This window comes from Vanessa cardui, chromosome 15 (assembly GCF_905220365.1).
Source record: "Vanessa cardui chromosome 15, ilVanCard2.1, whole genome shotgun sequence".
Classification (NCBI taxonomy): Eukaryota; Metazoa; Arthropoda; class Insecta; order Lepidoptera; family Nymphalidae; genus Vanessa; species Vanessa cardui.
The window spans coordinates 2,986,357-3,009,468 of NC_061137.1; the positions used below are offsets into that span (position 1 = coordinate 2,986,357).

Below are 23,112 nucleotides of genomic sequence, written 5' to 3' on the forward strand. Positions count from 1 at the left end.
GTTTCGCCCAAAATTGTGTATAATTTTAATTATTTAATAATAAGCCCCATCTTCGCATGGAAGAAAACAAACAACATATTTTTTCGCTAGGCGAGACATGAAGGTATAGAGGCCAAACAAATATAATAAAGTTAAGAACAACCATTATTAAAAGTATATCAAATAATTGTAAAAAGTTCATAGGTTAGTTACATTTTTTGTTAATAAAAATAAATGTAAATTTGCTCAGTTATCTGCTTGAGCTAATTTCATTTGAACATTAATCAAGTAAAGTATAGACATACTTTGCATTATATTCATATATATCGTAATATCAAATTATATTTGTACTAATATTACAATTAATTTACTAAGGTTTTATATTTTTTGTTGTACTTTATAAAATGTTCATTGATTTACTGTCACAAAGGAACTCGAAAACTAATAATAAGCTAAATCAGGTTGGTCATAAATTGGGACATCTTTTATTAAATTAGTTTAGCTTTGAAAGGCTGTAATGGCAATACTTTATATAAATATACGTAAAATGAAGCAGAAACGAGTTCACATATAGCAATCTTATTACTGTACTGTCATTCAGTTGTCAAGATTTTCTTCATCAGGCGATGTCTTGTTCGCCGTTGATTATTTAATAATGGATAAAAAGATTATTAGCGATAAATATGATTTGAATACGTGCGGGTTTGTTTTTAAATAAATTAAAATATGAGATCTAATTATGACTTCACCGTCGGCCGTGGTGTGCCGTGAGATATTTGATGAGAACAGTCAGCCATCTGCAGAAGGTTTGTATTGTTTGTATTTTTTATTATATATTTTTAATAGTATGAGTATTAATATTATTTAGTAATAATATATTTATTCCCTTATATTTTTATTTCAAAAACATCCATTAACTGTCTTTTACAGTTACCTAGAGCTTACATTAATAAATAATTGGTAAAATATCGCTAAAACTGTTGTAATTTTTCGTGTTTTGAATTTGTATTTATCACACTTATCATTAATCAGTATATAATAAAATTAAGCTCAATATATTTATAATTGAAATTATTATTAATATTTAATTAATTATACAAAAAGATTTAAAATGTAAAAAACTACAAAACCTATATTGTTTTATTTTTCTGCAGAAATATCTGACTATGCGTGTCAGCTGGGCATTGATCCTGACAGTGAGAGCCATCTCCTGCCATTGGCTCGAGATGGCCTCATGCAAGCATTACCAGCACCATGGAAGGCATAGTAAGTAAAATTTTAATATTTAGACTGCCACACAAAAAAGGAAGTTGTTTCATTGTAGCAGTTATTAAACTTTATGTTTCTCGTGTAATTAATCAAAAACATAAAGTTTAATTTAATTACTTTAAATACACCAAAAACAAAGTTTAATGATAAATCTTAGAATAATTGAAAAATTTTATATGAATGCAATGATTGGGAAAATTACAAATTACAAGAATCTGGTTTTCAATAAGATTTTTTTAGCACACAGTGGGCCACTTCATGTTTAAGATATTATTTATTTCCTTTCTTCCACTTTGCTTTCCCTTAAAAAATGCTTTGATAAAAAGCATTATGTTTACCATTTTTCAAATTTCATTACTATGTAGTAAACTACATATATAAAAAAAATAGCAATTTCTATTAAATTATGCACAGTTGAGTAGTCCAAAGACTGTACAAAAAGCATTCCATAGAATTTTGGTAGCACTACACTCCAGTTAATTGATCTAAACTTCTAATTGATTTGTATACAATTCCTTTGAGTCTAGGATGATGGGAACATAGTTGAAATATACTTGAGTGAAAGCTATAGACAACTTAATGTAGAGACAAATGTTTTAATCAAAATTAAATATAAATGTTTTATAATGTTAGTTACCAATGCTCGGAATAGGGAAATGAGAATAGGCTACTTATAGCAACATAACTTAAAGAAGACTTATTTTATATTTTATGAACAATTAATATATGATAATAACATTAAAATAAGTATTTCCTTAGTTGTGTTTTAGATTGAGGATATTTATAATCTGTTTTGTCAACTATAGCACAAAATAGTCACTTGCTAATAAGGCAATTTTGTCTCTTGTACCTAGAAAATTTTCTTATTGTTATTAAAACATTTCATCCCTTATTGTATGTATATGTAAATATGTAAGTTTAAAATAGAAAAAAAGCATATATATACTCACACAAAGATCCATAAGGTGTGGTGACCCACTAACATAAAACACACATTAGCCTTGGTTTTAGTAATATAAATGTTATGTCAAATGTAATTGAGTTTGTGTTACCTATATAACTTTAATTAACACCACACATGATATCCATTATGCATGTTACATGTTTGTGTTGTATATGTGTGTGTTTATACATACATGTACAATGTTGTGTTGTTACTAAAGCTGATTTGAGCCAGTGGTTAAAATATATGGATTTTAGAAGTTGTGGATTCAAATTCAGATTGGAATTTTAGAGATTTCTATGTAATTAATCATAATTAATATATCCTATCAGTAAAATACAAATACATTTTTATATTATATTCTTTCTTAAAATCAATATATACTAAGTACACACTTTTTATCTTGTATTGAGTAATATGCCTTATTTAGCAAAATGTTCTAATCTGACTTTAAAATATTTAAGTAGCACAAGTTAAATAATATAATATAATAAAAATATAACTGAACTAAATAAAATATAATTAATATACTCTATGGGTTACCATAGACTTAATTTATTTAAAGAGAATTCTTATAGACAGATTTTTACTTGTTTTTAAAAATCGACATTCAAAAACAGTGCTTTTCTGTAAACTGACGGCTTAAAAGTGATTACACCTTTTTTTTTTCGCTGGAAAAACGCTTTACGCGCTTCCACCACGTGAAGGAAATGGGTGGGACTCCCCGGTTTCCTGGACGCCGAGTGCACCCAGGACCACCGGGTTTACCGGTTACCGGTTTACAGCGGTACCCTCTCCGTCTTTCGGCGGGCGCCACGGTATCGCTTACGCATGCTACCGTGACGCCCTGACGGTCAAACAAAAGTGATTACACCTACACAAATACGACAATTTGATTTACAATAGAATTTTCAGTGTCAAGCTAATGAGGCTCTTTAATAAACTAACAGTAATTGCATTAGTAGTCTGCCATTGAAAGGTCCTTCAAAATCGGTCCAGCCCTTCCAGATATTTGCCAGAACACACAGACAGACGAAAATTGTAAATAAATTTTATTTCACATATTATACATGAATTTAGCAAAAAGCGGTTATTTTAATAATACAAAGAGACCACCCAATTTTATTGTATGTATAGATTTAAAATAATACGGAATAAAATAGTAAATAATCATTTCCATTGATTATCGTCATCACATAAATCTTAATAATACACCTCAGTACCTCAATTAAAGGTTTTTTTCTATGACTTAGTTTTTTATAAAAGTTGCACAGTTCAGCAAAGTGGTAGTAAAAATTTTGAGGGTAACACTGAAAAAAATATATGAAACACGCGTGCAACACCACACATGTGTGAGAAGTTAAACTTCTTAAAATGTAAAGCTCTTTTTGCTATGTATAACAACAACAACAACAACAGCCTGTAAATTCCCACTGCTGGGCTAAAGGCCTCCTCTCCCTTTGAGGAGAAGGTTTGGAACATATTCAACCACGCTGTTCCAATGCTCGTTGGTGGAGTACACATGTGGCAGATTTTTATGAAATTTGTCACATGCAGGTTTCCTCACGATGTTTTCCTTCACCGCTGAGCACGAGATGAATTATAAAGACAAATTAAGCACTTGAAACAGCGGTGCTTGCCTGGGTTTGAACCGGCAATCATCGGTTAAGATGCACGCGTTCTAACCACTAGGCCATCTCGACTCAAACTTTACTATGTATATCATTCTTCTTTCACATTTATCGAAAACTGCCTTGACGTGATACGTCCTTATATTTTATTTTACATTCTCGTTCATCTATCGATTATTATCGAATCGCCGCCCTACGATTCATTAAAAAAATGAATCAACTTTATTAAAAATTAACATGGTCACACTGATCAGCTACGTTGCTTTGTTGATAAGTAGAAATGCTTGGCAACTTCTATACATGTACTTCTATCCCTTCAATGCGAGCCTACTAAATCAATATATTGTCATAGATTTTTTGTTCAAAGTTTTGACCTCTACATGCAAGTGGCGCTTATTTACATATTACAGAATTATGGGGTAATAAAACAGCGAATCGGGGGAAGACCAAATATTTAAATTTATTCGATTATTCGTTTGATTACCAAGAAAATCGAAGGCATTTTATACTTGTACAAATAAATGCCTAAGAAATTGTTTTCCTAATTATATTTTGTTCGGAATAGATCGAAGTCTACTGCGCTACAAATCTCAAATACACGGTAAGGGTCGTGATGCAGAAAGCATCTGGGGCCGAATGCCTCCGGCGCGCATTTGTTAGCATTAATTTAGACATTCTTTCCGGAATTTCTAAGTCGGTAAATTTCTCCACTTTACGATATCATGTACTATTACAATTTATAGTATTTTCAATTTTAGATATACGAAGATTTTGTTTTTTAGGCTGTCAGAGTCAATGACACTGTTTCCGTATAACAGATATTGAAAATAGGTCTTGAAATAACCTAGGAAGATCCAATTTTATGTCTATGAAATAAAAACTTATTTTGTTTCGAAAATCAAGAAATTGCTCTGCCAAGTTTAATGAATTTACCTGTACAATGAGAGAAATTATAATTATTATCTATTTTATTTGTAACTTATAAACGAGTTGTGAAGCCTCTAATTTGTTGCGGGTAAATGATGTCTGTCAATCTTCAATATAAATAGTTGTCACATGATGGTCCGTTATTTTAAGAATTAATTATAATAATGTTGATTGAATCTCAATTTGTTGCATCGATATACTATTCTATGAATAGTATCAGTTAAATAAGGGCTTATATTTCGAATAAAAAAAAATATCCCCGCACTACGTTTAAATTAAATCCATTTTAAAAGTAGTATTCAAATATATTAAACAAATGAAAAAAATGTCGTAAAAAATTTGGATGTATTCTTCTTTAACAGTTTCGACGAGAAGCTTCAAACCCACTACTATTACAATGAAGATACAAAGAAGACCCAATGGGAACATCCCCTAGATCACGTTTACAGGGAACTGGTGAAGAAGGCGCGAGATGCGTCCATGCAAGATGATACATGTGCCTCAGTTCAGGTATGTATATATAGCCTATCCCAATCACAAAAAGAATGAATGTAAATAAACCTTTTAGTTACGTATAGAACACTATTTTCTATTAGCATAATAACTATATAGTGTGCTAGTAAAAGTTTTTGATTAATATGTCTTTATTTATAATACGACACTATTTAAATTTAACTTCCAAATATCCGATAACAGCTTTGTACACGTTCAAAACGCCATAATTAGTATCATAGATTATTCAAACTCGATATCACCTAAGATATCACGTCAATTCTGTGTGAAATGCCGTTTATTTGACTCGTGGTCCCTTGTATTTTGAATAGAATGTAAGAATTTATATAAAAGCAGTTAAATGAATTATCTTTTTCAATCAATCAAAATTATTTACAAAATTTTAATTAAAGAAAGAGATTTATTAATCTCTCTCTTCTTTATTAGTGATCGATGTGTCAATTATATTTTGACGTTTCGTCGTTGAGCATGAAAAGTATTTTGTACGAAATAATATGTAATTATAATATTTATACAGGAACTCCTTACTTCTGAAGAGAATACCAAAAATCTCGAACGCGTTGAAACCAAAGTGGAAAGTGAAGATGAGGACTTAAGCACAGACAGTGAACAGCACGGCTCGGATGTGAAAGATCATACCACTCTGGTGCCCGGAAATAGGCGTCTTACGCCATTAGGACGGCCGCCACTTGCGCCCCTTTCTAGACTGGATAAGAAACTAAGTGATCTCCGAATTTCGCCCTTAAGAAGAAGCGTTGACAGCACAGTATCGCCTAAACCAAGCCTCGTGAGAAATACCTCAGACAGAGATATATTGAGTCGACCAACGTTTGAAAGACCTAAAATGTTATTTAAACAGCAATCCGAGATCATTGACCTAAAAATGCATGTTCTGACCAGTCCCGAAGAAGAAAATTTCAGTCCATTGTTAGCTTCGGCCAAAGTTGATAAAGGCTTACCTTTGACTGGTATGCGTTTTTAAATTACTTTGATAGATAAAGATCGATCTGTTCTCCTATTCTAAGTTGATAATTATTATTTATTTATTAAAAAACCCAAGTGTTTTGGTGGTAGCGCTTTCTGAAAGCCCGTCTGGGTATCAGCCACACAGTGTAACTATAAGCACAAGGGACATAATATCTTAGTTCTCAAGGTTGGTGGCGCATTGGCGATGAAAAGAATGGTTAATATGTTTTACAGTGCTTCATTTTTGTCAATCTTTGTGCGATAGTGACCACTTACCATAAGATGCTCTGCTCGTCTGCCAATTTATATTACTAAAGTCATCAAAAAACTGAAATTATGAAATTATTTTTGGAAATGTTTTATTTTCTTAGATGATAATGTTTGCCTTTTAACAGGAAAAGGCAGTATGTTCTTCAAGATATCGCGCTCCAATCTTCCCAGTCCGGATACAGAGAAATCACTTCAACTTGATTCTGTTACTAAAAGCGATCCACCAAAAGGTATCCTTAGAGAGAAAAGTTCTGACACGTTTCATAGGAAGATCGAGAGCTTAGTTTTGGGGAAATCGAAACAAACTCCGAGCTTTGAAGAGGACAAGAAGAGCGTTAGGTATGTAAAATTATAATCAGAATATAATTTATTATTGATTTGCGACTTTAAGTTATTAATCGTAAAAGTTAAATATGTTTTTATAGAAATGTTGTTTTATCACATTTTGCTATTGTTTGTTATGATGTTTATGTCAGTGTAAAATTGTGGTCGAAAATACGTTATCGAATAATTTAGTGAAAACAATTATCTTTTTTTTATACATATCATTAATCAAACCATTAAATCGATTCAAAAGAATTATGCTTTGTAAGGCGGTGTTTTTAAAGGCTTATTTAGGTTTTAAATCCTATGTTTTATGGGTTAGTGGCGCACCATAAGTGTGAGGAATAGGTTACATTATAACAGAATATTGCATTGGCTTTTTCTTAATATAATTTAAAAAAGTGCAAATGTCAATCTTTTTTTAAATTAGAATACGTCCTTGGGAAATTTTGGAAATATTTCAATGGTTAAATCTATATAATAGATTCTGTGTGCGATGCGATGTCTCTCTAAGTATGTAAGGTGCGCGACGTAAATATAAGTACAAATATCTACTTTTTGTTTTCAGATTTAAATTGGAAAACTTGCCGGATCCAACCGTCAGCCCGGGTTCCAACAGTTCATCAGAACAGAACGACGCACAGAGTTCTATCATTAGTGTAGCACCCACAGTTCCATCGCCTATTATCCCATCATCACCTATCATGGTATCGCCCATCACACCTATGACATTAGCACCGATCACACAAACAGTTAATACCTTATCCCCCTTAGTATCTAGGCCCCCTCTACCTCCCCGTGTTATAGAAAGCCCGAGAGAGCCAAAAAGTGTCTCGACTTCAGAGAGGGATTCCCAAGGTAATATATAGTAATAGTTTATATAAAAAATACTTTAAATTTATATATGAGTGAACTTTGAGTAAATTCGCTAAGATAGGTCCAATATCTTTACATTAAGCTGCTATTTTCCTTATAAACCTATTGTTCCTTTGAGGAGAAGTTTTGGGTCCTATTGTACCACGTTGCTTGGTGGAAACATGTGGCAGAATGGCAAAAATTCCTGAAATGAGATCCATGCAGGTCCTCACGACATTTTGATTGAGTACTGGTTCGTAGTTTAATTACTGAAACAAGAGATCTTCAGACTTGTATTATTTCATTGGTATAAAGATTAGCTTATATGTCATACAAGGCAAATATAACCCATATGAGAAGTTGAACAGTTATAATATGCAACTCTTGAAGAGATGTTAGTTGTAAATATTTGTGAATGTTTTTTTAGACAGTGAAAGTCTCAATCGTGGTACGTCACCGCGAAGGCGACTAGTAAAGCCACCGCCAGGCGACTATATCAAACCCGAGCTATTTCAGAAGAATTTCCAAAAGATATCAGAATTAGTTCGTCGAACCGACATCGAACCCACGTCAGCTACCTTGGAGGAGCCCATTTCGGATAAAGAATCAAGACCAAGGTGAGTTCGAAAATGAAATTTCAGTTAAGTGATTTTGAAATGTATTTTTTGTTTGTATAAGCAGGTTCTATGATTTGAGGTTTAATATGTAAATTTTTCTCTAGGTCTCCTATGATACCTCTTAAAAGTAAAATATCTATAAACTTGATGGAGAGCATTGAATCTGAAACATCTATCGATTCGCCTGACAGAGAATTTGCTAATTTAGATCTCAATGACTTAGACGATTCGAATGCACAAAACAAACAAGAAATACCAGACGATAATAAGGAAAAGGAAAAAAGTCCACGTACCGACGAAAGTTCACAGGAGAGGTCACATTCCAAAGCAACCGACTCAGTACAAAGATCACGAGACATTCCAATACCTCAAATAAAAGTTCCTAAATTAGATTTCACTCCAAAACAAGCCAAATTTACACATTCCGATTCAGAAGATTCCAGAAAGTCCCTTAAAGACGATGAACCTAAAAGCAGCGTTAGATCGAATAGTATAGATATACCCAAAGATATTAAGACTCAACTCAAACTATCTCCTACCCCTAGCCTAGGATCGGATAGGTCACCTAGATTAGAATTCACAAAAAATTGGTCGAGTCCATTATCAACGTTTAAACCATTAACTAAACTTATGCCAGCGCCATTAAAATCATCAGATTCAGCATCTAGCTTAGGTAAAGGTTTGACTAGTCCTAGATTAGATGGAGTTATACTATCTCAAGGAAAGTCTAGTTCGGATAATGTAGTCGTAGTTTATCAATTCGAAACCCAAGAGGAAAGTCCGAAACCTATAAAGTCTCCGCTAATGCCGGATATGGGAATGAGAGATATGTTTGAGAGGAATAAGCAAGATGAAAGGAGAAGGCTAGAGTTGTCGTTGCAGAAAGATTTGGAGATAATACGTATGGAATTTTCGGCGAGAGAGAAGAGGTTAAGAGCGGAATTGCAAGAGGATTTAAGAGAAGCTGAGGAGAAGTTTTTAAATGAGAAGAAAATACGTTTATCGGAACAAGCGGATCGACATCGACGTGAAATGGAAGATGTAAGCCTAAATTATTAAAACCATTAAAATGTTCGAAATATCGTATTTAGATAACGTATAACTTTCTTGTATAGCAAGTTAGTCTGCCCGTTTTCCTTCCCATTATTATAAACAAAATGAAAATATTATTTTGAAATAGTTTTTGCCGTGAATCAAAACGTAACAATGGCAACACATGTACTTAAAATTGTTGTACCTTCAACAACAACAACAACAACAGCAGCCTGTAAATTCCCACTGCTGGGCTAAAGGCCTCCTCTCCCTTTGAGGAGAAGGTTTTGGAACATATTCCACCACGCTGTTCCAATGCGGGTTGGCGGAATACACACGTGGCAGAATTTCTATGAAATTTGTCACATGCAGGTTTCCTCACGATGTTTTCCTTCACCGCTGAGCACGAGATGAATTATAAAGACAAATTAAGCACATGAATTAGCGGTGCTTGCCTGGGTTTGAACCCGCAATCATCGGTCAATCGATGTCAATCGAATCATCATCAATTCATGCGTTCTAACCACTGGGCCATCCCGACTCACTTCTTTGACCTTCATTCAAACAAAAATAAATATCAAAATTGGTTCTCAAACAAAATATAAAAACGTACATTTTTACATAAAGATATTGAGAAACTGTTTATGAGTAGAATTTTACTAATATTCAGTTTAAAAACTCCTAAATGTGGTGCCTTCGGTAGTTTTAGTAGTTTTCTGATTGTAGGCATTAGCAGAAGCCGAACGTAATCATAAACAGGACTTGCAAAATAAATTGAAAGAACTAGAGAGGCAATACCAAAGCGACGTCGAAGCAGCTGAGAAACAACACGATAACAGCATGGCAAAGTTGAAAAATGATTATAAGTTGAAATTCAATGAATTACGTGAACAACTGGAAATAGGTAAGATCCTTTTTAACTTAATAGTATGAAACTTAATTAGAAGGGTAATAATTAGGAATAATTGTAATGGAATAATGCTCCTATTCTTTTAAGATGTAATATTATGAAAATGAAAAAATAATCGCAATGCCCCAAGAGCTGTGTAGCATAGTTTTTGTTGTCACAAAAATGTGTATTTTTGTTTAACATAAAAGGTAAAATAGATAGATAAAAACCTTAAGATAGAACATTATGTTTTGTGATTTGACTATTTTATTCGCATTACTTTATCCCAGCTTCCCTTGGATATAGAATATGTTCTTGTTTTATACAATAAGTGTATTTTAAATGTGAAAATAACTGTCTGTTGCTTAATCACGACCAAACCACTCAAGCTAATTTTATAAAACAAGCCCTAACTCCAAGGACCAACCCTTTAATTGTGAGGGAATCCGCGGGTGACGACTAGGTAAAAATATTAAATAACTTGAAGAAAGTTTTTCGTTTTGTTTTCTAGATAACGAACGTGCGCTCACGGAAGTTCACAGCCAACTGCAAATGAATTTAAACCGAGAGAGGTCTCGTATGATAGAAGAGAACAGAGCCACTATCGAGACCTTGAGGGAGGAGCACACGTCGCGGGTCACTGAACTGCGACACGACTACAGGGCCGAGGTAAATTCATTGATATAAATTTTAAAAGAGTTTTAATTAAAAAGGGTTTATTGAAAATAAGTACCGAAAAACATTATTTTAAAATGCTTTAAATTCAATGACCTTTGGTATGATCACTTGACATATAGTTCAGTATTTATGGTCTAGTCTATTTTTGCACTAGCTTTATCAAGCTGAATCTTCGTGAATATCTTCATTATGATGAGACGCCTAACCATTTCCTGTATGAAAACTCTCGATTTGTGCTAAATAACAGAGGCCGGGACTGTTTCTTTTTGTTTTCAATTTTGCGCTAAAATTTGGTACCGGACAGTGCGTCTATTGGTATATATATAAGTCAGAGTATATTTAAACATACACATCAGGTTATTTCACAATTTCGTACGACACACACAGCTTTGCTTACAATACTTTCCGACACCGTCGAACACGAGATAGCACATGGCTCGAGCTCGATGGTGCCGACTGTGTGTGTTTGCGTCTGTTTGTCAGTGTGAATGCATGCAGGTCTGTGTGCGTTGCGCTGTTGTATGGTAGTGTGAATGCTTTCAGATATGCGTGCATAGCGCCGTTGTGTGAGTGTGATGTGCGCAGGTGTGTGCGTAGCGTCGTAGTGTTAGTGTGTGAGCAGGTCTGTGTGCGTTGCGTTGGTGTGTGGTAGTGTGAACGTGTACAGATATGCGTGTGTAGCGCCGTTGTGTGAGTGTGATGTGCGCAGGTGTGTGCGTAGCGTCGTTGCGTTAGTGTGTGAGCAGGTCTGTGTGCGTTGCGTTGGTGTGTGGTAGTGTGAACGCGCACAGATATGCGTGTGTAGCGCCGTTGTGTGAGTGTGATGTGTGCAGGTGTGTGCGTAGCGTCGTTGCGTTAGTGTGTGAGCAGGTCTGTGTGCGTTGCGTTGGTGTGTGGTAGTGTGAACGCTTTCAGATATGCGTGCATAGCGCCGTTGTGTGAGTGTGATGTGCGCAGGTGTGTGCGTAGCCTCGTTGCGTTAGTGTGTGAGCAGGTCTGTGTGCGTTGCGTTGGTGTGTGGTAGTGTGAACGCTTTCAGATATGCGTGCATAGCGCCGTTGTGTGAGTGTGGTGTGCGTAGCGTCGTAGTGTTGTGTGTGAGCGAGTGTGCGTGCGTGCAGGTGGTATGCGTGTGTAGCGCCGTTGTGTGAGTGTGATGTGTGCAGGTGTGTGCGTAGCGTCGTAGCGTTAGTGTGCGAGTGTGCGTGCGTGCAGGTGGAGCGTCTGCGCGCGCAGCACGCGTGCCACGTGGAGGAGCTGCGCGCGCGGCTGGCGGGCGAGCGCGCGGCGCGGGCGGCCGACGAGCGCGCGCTGGGCGACAAGTACCGCTGCCTCAAGGAGAAGTACGCGCGCCTCAAGCACGACGTCAAGGTCACTATCTCTAGCCGCCGACTACCACTTGCACTTTAGTTCGTTACTATTATTTGTTCCGGATTTAAATTATCTGGAACAACAAAGAAGTCGAGTCGCTTATTATTATTTTATAAAATAATTTTAATGTTTTCATTTCTATCGCTCAGGTTTCTCAATAACATGTCTACTCTTTGTATTAGTAATTAGTATTTTTTTTTATCAAACGACAACTAAACATATTTTCATTCAAAATTTTAGGCTCGTCGGAATCTCTGTTGACTAAATCCGACTCATATTTGTGTTCGATTGAATAAAATCTGAAATATAGATGCTGTGTTTGAAGACATTTTTCATATAGTTATTCAATGCTAGTTGTTCCGAATATTTTCACAACATTCGCGGCAATTTGCATAATAAGTAGTTATTTATTCGTCTATATTTAAATATAATCGAGTTTGGAATATAGCCACTTGATTGATTGATTTTTCTAGACGACCAAATCGCAGTGGTCCTCATTAATATATCTTTACCCCCACTAGGTAGACGCTCCACGCTGGTTGCGAAGTAGAGATCTACGTGATGTAAATAAGACGATATTATTATCTCATTATAACATTACTACAGATAAATCAGTTTAATTTAATTGACATTATTTATAATCAAAGATTATGTTCGATTTTATATGTAATTTAATTAATTCAGGATTTTAGGATTAATTATTACGCTATTATATTAATTGCTTTTATTATAATTTCATTCTTTAATATATTTTTAAACTGTAGCTCTTTCAAATGACATGACACCGAATTTTGAAAGTAATTAAAGTAATAGAAGTAAGAAAGGATTCAGATGCTTTACTCATTTCACAGTAATATCTTGTAGCTAAATCAGACAAAGATCAGAGATAACTTACAAATATATTTGCGTTTGTTTATATTTCGTTTCATTTGAAAGGTGTGAATATGATTTTATAATAATTTTGTAATATAGTGCCTGCTGTTACATGACTTATTTTATACTTGTCTGATGTGTGATATGTTATATATAGATGTCGATAGAGAGACGTAACAAGAGACGTGAAATGAGCATGACTACGGGCTCTGAAACGGAGAAGTCTAACTCGCACAAAGCCAATCCATCGTTAGAAAGGTATGACACTTCTAATCCGTTCCCTGTTCTGTGTATCACATAATATGTTTGGAATTTAAATATATAGCTTTCAAATTGTTTGTAAAATATTTTTTATTAAATTTTAAAAAGCATTTGTTCCCAGCCAGGATTAATTTTACCTACTTAACATTTTTTGTACCGTCATACAAAGATTATGATTAAGATTTGCTTTGGTGTGATTATGTTTTACGTGTACGTTGAGTACAGTTACACGCACAAGTTATACTCTCAGCGATCCAAGTTGCCGCGCATAGATGGTGTGAGGATTGATTAATATTTCTTATTTCCTGCGTTTGGGGAACGTCAATTCTATAACTTAATTTTTTAATGAATGAATAAAATGATGATTAACTGTTTTTTTTGGGACTACTCGATATGATTAAAGCTGACATTGACGTGTTCTAATAATAAACCTCGAGTGCCAATAGTGTCTTGTGGTCGCTTCACCGAAAAAGTAAACCGTCATTGGGCGATAGTGCCCATGACTCTCTGTTTTAAAGCAGGCCTTAAAGTGCCATCTCGGTCTAACACAACCAATACAATACGTGTTTTGAATATTAATACATAACTCTTTTAAATTACAGATGCAAAGAACTAAACGAAACGTCAGTGAGCGTTGTAATTGAATCCGAACCACCGAGGATAAAGAACAACAATCTGACGATAAAATTTAACGATAACGAGACGTCATATTCGGAGAGTAACGCACAGAAATCAGTCGACAATAACAACGATGAATGGAAAGTTAGAAGAGATAACGTAAGTGTTTACAATGCGTTTTTATACTCTTTGGTACTGTTATATAATACAACGGAAGGTTTGTGTTTTGTAACGTAAAAATGGTTTGAACTTCAGTTTTATTTAGACAATTGTACCATAGAGTTGTAGTAAAGCTGAGATGGCCCAGTGATTAGAACACGTGTATCTTAACCGATGATTGCGGGTTCAAACCCAGGCAAGCACCGCTATATATATGTGCTTAATTTCTGTTATAATTCATCTCGAGCTCGGCGGTGAAGGAAAACATCGTGAGGAAACCTGCATGTGTCTAATTTCATCGAAATTCTGCCACATGTGCATTCCACCAACCCGCATTGGAACAGCGAGTTGGAATATGTTCCAAACTCTCTCCTTAATGGAAGAGGAGGCCTTATCCCAGCAGTGGGAAATTTACAGGCTGTTACTTAACTTACCATAGAGTTACAAATACACAGAATATCCAACGAAATATCATGTGTGTCCTTAGTAATGTTAATTTAAAAAAGGAAAAACGATTTACTGTGATTTTTTAATTTTTTTTCAGACACTCCAATCGGATACTTCACAGATGTCTGCGAATAAAAATCCACGAACTAAAAGGAATGCAGTCGCCTTCAGAGAACCGCCGAGACGGAGACGAGATAGAGATAAAGATGCTGGTTAGTTTATATTACATATTATCTTATATATTAAGCCATACGATAGCCGATTTTTGTCATAGTAATTATGGCACGATAGCTGCATATAAATAATCGATTATGGTCTCATTTTGAAGAGCTTTAACTGTGATGCAGAACATAAAAGTCTATTCTTGATTGCAATTAACAAAATTATCTTGAAGAATTAAATTTTGGGGACAAACAGCCAGTTTTTAACGCCGATAGTCAGATAGCCGTACTACGGCCGTACTATGCCAGATAACCGTACTACGGCCGTACTATGCCAGATAACCGTACTACGGCTGTATAAGAAAAAAAAAATTAAACTTAAACATTGTAACTGAACTGATGGCAATGTTTTGCAGTTCACAATAAAATAAAATCAAAACAAAACCTGAGATAGGTTTAGCAACTCCTAAAAAACGTTTGAATAAGCGCGAAGTTTCGTGAGAGACCAACTAGCTACACACAAAATTGTTATTTCCTATCGTCATTTAAAGCGCATTCTACTTTATCAGTATTCGATTTGTAAAATTACTATAATTTGATATAAATTGTACGTTTAAAAAAATGTTTTAATTTAAAAAATAATTATATGTTTTACATATTATGTAGTTTCTATATTGTTGCTTAGTGGAGTTTGATGATTAAGAGTTCTTTTTGGTCTGGTTTGTAAAACTATCAATTCATGTTACCAGGTGCCACAACTGACTGTCAAGATTCATCAGACGCTACCACTGCTGATGAAAAACCAAAGGAGACTATTAACGGTGAGTATAATCCTTAAACTATATCAATCAGCCAAACCTACGTACACAGAAAAAAAAATTTTAAACCGGAATAATAATACTAATTACTGTTGTTTGGCGGTAGAATGTGTGACGCGTAGGTGTGACCCAACTAAACGGGCTCTCACAAAACTATCACCAAGTGTCCAATACAGTTTTTACATATACACATAACAGTAGGCTGTCTGACAATACGAAAAATAAATTAACAATTATTGTAATCACTATAAATTATGAGTTTTAACCTTGTTTGCCCACTGTATGTGGATTATATGTGTCACAGATTACAATGCAGGCAAATGACGTCACGGACCCCGTTGCAAAACCATATTGTCAAAGTATCGTTTTCGCTTGCTATTTAAATATTAACTTTATTAATCTGATATTTTTCAGCAAATATGTAGTAGAATTAAAAAAAAAAGGATTTTTTTATGGCGGACGAGCATATGGGCCACCTGATGGTAAGTGGTCATCATCACTCATAGACAATGACGCTGTAAGAAATACTAATCCATACATCGTCAATGCGCCACCAACCTTGGGAACTAAGATGTTATGACTCTTGTGCCTGTAGTTACACTGGCTCACTCACCCTCCAAAACGGAACACAACAATACTGAGTACTGTTATTTAGCGGTAGAATAAATGATGAGTGGGTGGTACTAAGTAACTAAAAGTACTAAGCAATATAAAATGGATTATAAAAACCAGTCAAATAGCCTATTACTATTATTATTGTAACGCCATTATATGACATAATTATATATTTTGTTAATGATTCCAGGTCACGGCCGACGCAGGTGCTTCACGAGATTAAAATCAGCATCGACGTCCCGTCTTAATTATTCACCGAAGTAAGCATATTGTTTTGAACAAGAAAAAAAATATATGTCTCAAAATATCTTGCCTATTTATTTTATCCTTGCTTGAATGAATGTACGAATGATATGCCTGGATTGAATGATAAATATATTAATATAAAGCTAAACGGACGCTAATCCTGCCTAAGTTTTTGCACACTGCTCTGCTTGCATTACGATTTTTAATATACTTTTGCACTTGCTTTTTAATGTATTAATACATCGTAACAGTTATTACACAGCTAAAATGTAAAAGCCAGCTCTTGTAACTTTGCATTGAATTGGAATTTCGATAGCTATCAAAAACAATCTTTTAGATGTTGTAAAAAAATGTTCCAGACGTGGCGAAGGCTGGTCAAGCCCTCTGGAATCCCTCAGGCAACAGTTGCGCAAGTTGGACGATTTGGAAGACCAGTTTCCTGATTTGGCTTGTCAGCCTTCCTACAGTTTGAGATATCCCTTTGCTGAAATAGGTACCGAATTGTATTATGTCTATACTATACCAATGAAAGTAGGAAAAAATTTAAACAAACCATAGAGATGCGTATTTCAAGCGATCACTAATAACTGAGCTATATTGTGCACTATTAATAGTTTATGATTAATATGTCATTATTTATAGTACAACACTACTGCACTTAACCACTTATTTACACTTTAATTTACTTTCAAAATTTCAATAACAGTTTCGTCGACTTTCAAAACGCCATATTTTCGCAAATTATCATAGTCAAGCTCTCTGTTTATTAGAGAGTCGAGATGGCCCAGTGGTTAGAACGCGTGCATCTTAACTGATGATTGCGGGTTCAAACCCAGGCAAGCACCGCTGATTCATGTGCTTAATTTGTCTTTATAATTCATCTCGTGTTCAGCGGTGAAGGAAAACATCGTGAGGAAACCTGCATGTGACAAATTTCATAGACATTCTGCCACATGTGTATTCCACCAACCCGCATTGGAACAGCGTGGTGGAATATGTTCCAAACCCTCTCTTTAAAGGAAGAGGAGGCCTTTAGCCCATCAGTGGGAATTTACAGGCTGTTGTTGTTGTTTGTTGTTGCTGTTTATTAGACTTATTTCCTGTTATGGTTGGAATACGGTATAGGTGAAGTTACGTTATAGGGAAAACGTCTACTTGTAAAGTGTTGGTTTTGGGTTTATTCCTGCTAAGATATTTCCTCTGGCACTGGCTTCTTGCAATGCCAGTTAGTTTATTATGAATATGACAAAAGTTCTTCCGACACATATGGGTTTTCTCACTATGGTTTCTTTCAACTGTATTCGTATGTTTTGGTTCGTAGAACGTAGACATAACATCTTAGTTTCCAAGGTTGGTGGTGCATTGGCGATGTTAAGAATTGTCAGTATGGGCCATTGTCTATGGGCTATGGTAAAGACTTACCATTATTTCACCCTGAAACATATATAATATATTATTACAAAAAAGATACATGCATCGTAATAGCATGTCGTGAGTCGGTATTAACGTTTCATTCAGTAAGGCATGAGTAAAGTTCAGAGCAGCCACACTTAATTAATTTGAGGATTATAAGAAATATAAGTACTTAGTACATACAGTAACGAATAGTCTAAAAAATACATAAAACACTTACCTTTTACAAGACCTATGAAATATTCGTGCTTTCAAATGTATACCTCTTATAGTATATATTTTACGAATGAGAATTATTCTTATTATTTATAATGTTTTGGTGATAGTCACATGGACGGTGAAATTTAAGACTAGGATTTATAATAATCAATTGTCGTCCTAGAGATCTATGAGCAAAAAAAACAAAAGTTCTTTAACAATTATGGCTATGGCTGAAAAAAAAAAAAACTTTATTTTAAAATTGGTGCTATAAACGCCCAAAGTAGTTTCACTTCAGATCAAACAACAATTTCATTTATATATAATTATCACAATTCAACAAAAAGACCGTGTTATCTTTATACATATGTATGTTATGTTCGACACGCATCCAATAAAAGCCACCTAAACTACGGGATTACACTGAGTAAAACAACCGTTGCAAGGTAAACCGACTTTATTCACACTCGGAAGAAAAAGCCCCTGTATGTTAACAGGCCGACCCTTATATACCTTCCCGCGAACACAACGCTTGCGCGATTCAGAAATGAGCTCCCGTTGCTTACCGCCTATGACATATATGAAGATTCAGTTGACAACTTCACTAGCGCTATTATTTTATTAATATTTACATAAAACGTGAGGCTTTAACAAGTTAACATTTTATAAAGATGATTTAGAAGTAGTTTTATGAGCCTATATCCTACTACTATTATAAAGGCGAAAGTTTGTATGTATGGATGTATGGATGTTTGTTACTCTTTCACGTAAAAACTACTGAATGGATTTGAATGAAACTTTACCACAATATAACTTATACATCAGAATAACACATAGGCTACAATTTTTGAGGTTTCTAATGTGAGGTCGTAAAATAAAACACATTTTTTGCGCTTACATTGCAAACGCTGACTGAATCCCACAAGATAGATCAAAACAATGTACTACAGTATTGTACAACTTAAAAAGGTCTACAAAAAAAGTCCGTGATGGTATATGTTTATCTCTTAGGAATAACCCAGAATAACCATTTTTTATCCTTTACTTTGTACGAGAAATAATGACTTATTTACGAAGCGATTTTAAGCGATTACTAGACTAGACGGGACGAAACCTGAAGTCCACGCGAACGAAGTCGCGGGCAAAAGCTAGTACTCGAATAAAGTGTATACGATGATACGATTTCAATATAAAATCAAAGATATTGTCTATTAAAAAAAACCACCTTGCAATTTCTATAGTGAATAAATGTATACTATACAATAGAGATCAAAATTTATTAATAAAATAAAAATAAATGTTTAATTGGAAGCGATAATTAAATATAAATCGATCACTACAGTAAAGAAGTATTATTATATCTAACATATGTTAGAACTGAAACAAAATAGAATATGTTCGGATTTTCTTATCAGACAAGTGGAGGGACCCTCTAGAATGAATTCAAAAAATCGTATACTATTAAGACCCAGACAAGCATCACTGAATATCCTTGTGCCTTACTTGTGTTTATAATTCATCTTGTACCCGACGATAAAGGAAAACATCGTAAGGAAACCTGCATGAGTCTACTTTCATAGAAATCTGCTACATGTGTATTCCACCAAGCCGTAACAGAACACCTCTCTCCTCAAAGAGGAGCTGACCTTAGCCCAGCGATGGGAAATTTATAGGCTGTTGTTGTTGTTGTTGTTGTAAAATATAAGTTGGGCACGTGCCGCAGGGCCCGTGGACGCGTCGGACGCGCCGGAGCTGGAGTTCGTGCGTCACCGCGCGCTGGTTGAGCGCGAGGGCATGCGGCGCGCGCGCGCCGTGCTCAAGCGCCGGCGCGCCGCGCTGCGCGAGTCACGGGCCTCGCTGTCCCCGCACCGGGCGCCCTCGGTCAGTTGCCTGCATTGTAGAGTCATGTTATTTATCATATTATAGTCTATTCGCGTCAAGAATGCAGTGAGTTGTATTGTTCACCTGCCCCTTTGACCAATCAAATCTTTTCAAATTACAAAGTCAAGTTCACATTGAACAGGTAAAGACATACGTTCGAACGTGACGGTTGTGGATTTAATTAATTGTTAACTGATATTATTATAATTTAAATTAAATTTTTATCTTTATAATATAAGTGATATTAAAAAAAAAATGATTATGATATAAATATAAGTGATATTAAAAAAAAAATGATTACCACACCGCTTTGTAAAAATAAAAGTGCGAGAAATGCTGCCACCACGTCTTACAAGAAGAAATTGCCATGTGGGATTTAGATAATGTTATGGAACTCACTGCAGAAAATTATTTTATTATAAACACTAACGACGACAGTAATAGTGTAAGTAATAGTGATTTTAATGACTTAATTTCGATTTTTTACGTTAATGTGAAACAAATATAATTTGTTGGAATTTTAACACAAATATACATACACCTTTACCCCTCTTTTAAAAATATTTGATTGGTCAAACAATGACAACTTACTGCATTCTTAACGCGAACAGACTATAATTCATAATACAATTGAAGGTACCCGTGACCACGAAATAAAGTGCTCGAAACGTCGGGATGTCCAAAATATTTAATATACGCGATTAAAATCCGTTATAACTAGTTTTATTTAAACAATTGAAGGTATCTCGTTAACTGATAAATATTTTTTTACAGTCAATTACCTTATTCTACTTACTACTTACTTACGTTACTTTAAACTTTACTATATACTACACAGATAGCATAAATAAATACAGCATGCATCAAGTCAATTATTACCATCGGTATCTCAAAATTTGATCCTAAAAATACCTCTTATTATTGATTTACTTTATTATAGTTATGAATACCCATAATTGTAGGTTTAACTTTTAAATAATTTAACTGTTCTTTTAATTTCTTATAATTATATTACTTATAATTTAACTGTTCTTTGAAAAACAATGACGATCTTCATTCACTATACCAAAGAAATTTAAATTCACGGTAATTTAGTTTGAATTTCTGAATCCGATCTGTAGAAGTCGCGATCATTAGAGCTCAATTATTTATGTAACGTTAGAAGAAAAATAAATGTCATTATCTGTTTAGGCGACGACGTGCTCTAATTTAGTCTTAATTTTGATCTTTTAGTCGGTAACGAAAGGTCACGGTTGAATATACATTAACTTATTCGCACATTCACGGTCCAATATTTCTGTGCAATCTGTGCCGCGATAGGAGGAGCGCGAAGCGACCGAACTAGAGGTGGCGTTACACCGCGCTCGCGCCTTGCTCGGCGAGAAGGAGATTCGGCTGCGGCACATCGAGCGCGCACTGCGACGCCTCGCCGACGCGCACCCGCCGCTCATACAGGTCTCCCGGCCACGCATCGACTCTATACGTTCACGTCACTATTTTCATTTTTTGTCGATGTCGCTTAGTTCTTTTCATTTCACACGGGACCGTTAGCAAAATAATTTGCCTGCTTTTGAATTATTTTGTTATTCTTTAATAATAGGATTGTATTTTTTTGTTTCTTTTCGTTTCAGGAATTTTTACGAACATTGATAAATGTTATGCTAACGCTTGTCAAGTTATTTGGTTTCGTTATTATTATTAGTTTTATTTTATCGTTTCGTTTAGTGATTGACGTCCTCGAGTTTCGTTTTTCATGTCACAAGTTTGGGTTATTCCAGTCTTTCAATTTTTTTTTCCGTTCACATTATTGTCGCATAGTATTAGATTGTTTTTTCAGGTTGCTGATATATTTTACCTATACTTTTTGTTATCATATGCTGTATATTTTGCGTATTTTAAATTCTGCCTGCACTAATAAACTTTGTATAGCTGATGTATTATTTACTCATCGATTTTCGCTATTACTGTGTCGTGAATATTTAGTTCTCGTATGAATTTCAAAGATTAATCAAAATGTCGACGATATTACAGCAATTCAATGTTAAATACTTTTATTTGTTCTAAATTCAAAATCGTTGCACGGGTGCGTGCTAGTGGTCGCATCGACAAAGCGAGTGACGTGTGTGTGGTTCAGGAGGCGACGACGAGCGAGGCGTCGTCGGCTGAGGAGGTGTCGGCGCGCGGCGGCGCGGCGGGCGGCGCCGTGCTGCGCTCGCTGCGCGCGCTGCACGCCGACGTGCGCGACATATGGCGCGCCCTCGACGCGCGCCGCCCCACCACTGGTCAGACACACACACGCACACACAAAAACACACACAAACACACACAAACACACACACACACACACACACACACGAACACGCACGCACCCACACACACATATGCACGAACACGCACGCACACGCACACACACATGCACGAAACGCACGCACACGCACACACACATGCACGAACACGCACGCAAAGGCACACACACGCACACATACGCACATACGCACACAAACGCACGCACACGCACGCACACACACGCACACGCACGCACTCACTCGCACACACACGCACGCACACACACGCACACACACGCACATACACGTACACACACGTACACACACGTACACACACGTACACACACGCACTCAAACACACTTATTCACACGTACACACCCGTACTCATACGCAAACACACGCAAACACACATACACATACTTACACTCACGCTGATACATCATTCAAAAAACATTGTGAGGATTGTATTCGTGTTTAACCATTAGTTTAGATTAAGGATTATTCCAAAACCACCCTATAAAGTTTTGAATTTTCGCTTTTAATTTTAAAGTATTATTACTTATAGCTGCTGTATCATCCAGTATCATGTATGAAAAACAAACAATCCTAATTTTACATTTTTAATATATAAATCTATACATATAATAAAATTAGAGTGTCTGTTTGTAATGTTAAAATAGCCCTTTTTTATTCAATGCATATATATGTATACACAGTATACAACATAACATTTATTTTTATTTTTGTCTATCTGTCTTTCTGTGTATATACAGCGAGAGAACACAAAAATATATTGAGGTATTAAAATTTGTACATATCTCATTACAGCTTCACCTGAAACGAGCTCATGTAACATGCCGACCACGTCTCAG

At 35.3% G+C, this 23,112-nt stretch overlaps 1 protein-coding gene across 1 annotated transcript; it reads left to right on the forward strand.

The window, feature by feature from the left end:
- Positions 1-562: 562 nt before the first annotated feature.
- On the forward strand, positions 563-22,730 carry LOC124535885 (centrosomal protein of 164 kDa). Its single transcript, XM_047112285.1, has 20 exons — positions 563-785; positions 1,134-1,245; positions 5,112-5,259; positions 5,780-6,230; positions 6,624-6,837; positions 7,391-7,680; positions 8,105-8,294; positions 8,399-9,335; positions 10,053-10,230; positions 10,727-10,884; positions 12,109-12,264; positions 13,295-13,395; positions 14,001-14,175; positions 14,720-14,834; positions 15,533-15,604; positions 16,407-16,476; positions 16,822-16,955; positions 19,797-19,954; positions 22,089-22,236; positions 22,726-22,730. The coding sequence occupies exons 1-20, from the start codon at positions 719-721 to the stop codon at positions 22,728-22,730; spliced, it is 3,879 nt and encodes a 1,292-aa protein (XP_046968241.1). The 5' UTR covers positions 563-718.
- The last annotated feature ends 382 nt before the right edge of the window (positions 22,731-23,112 follow it).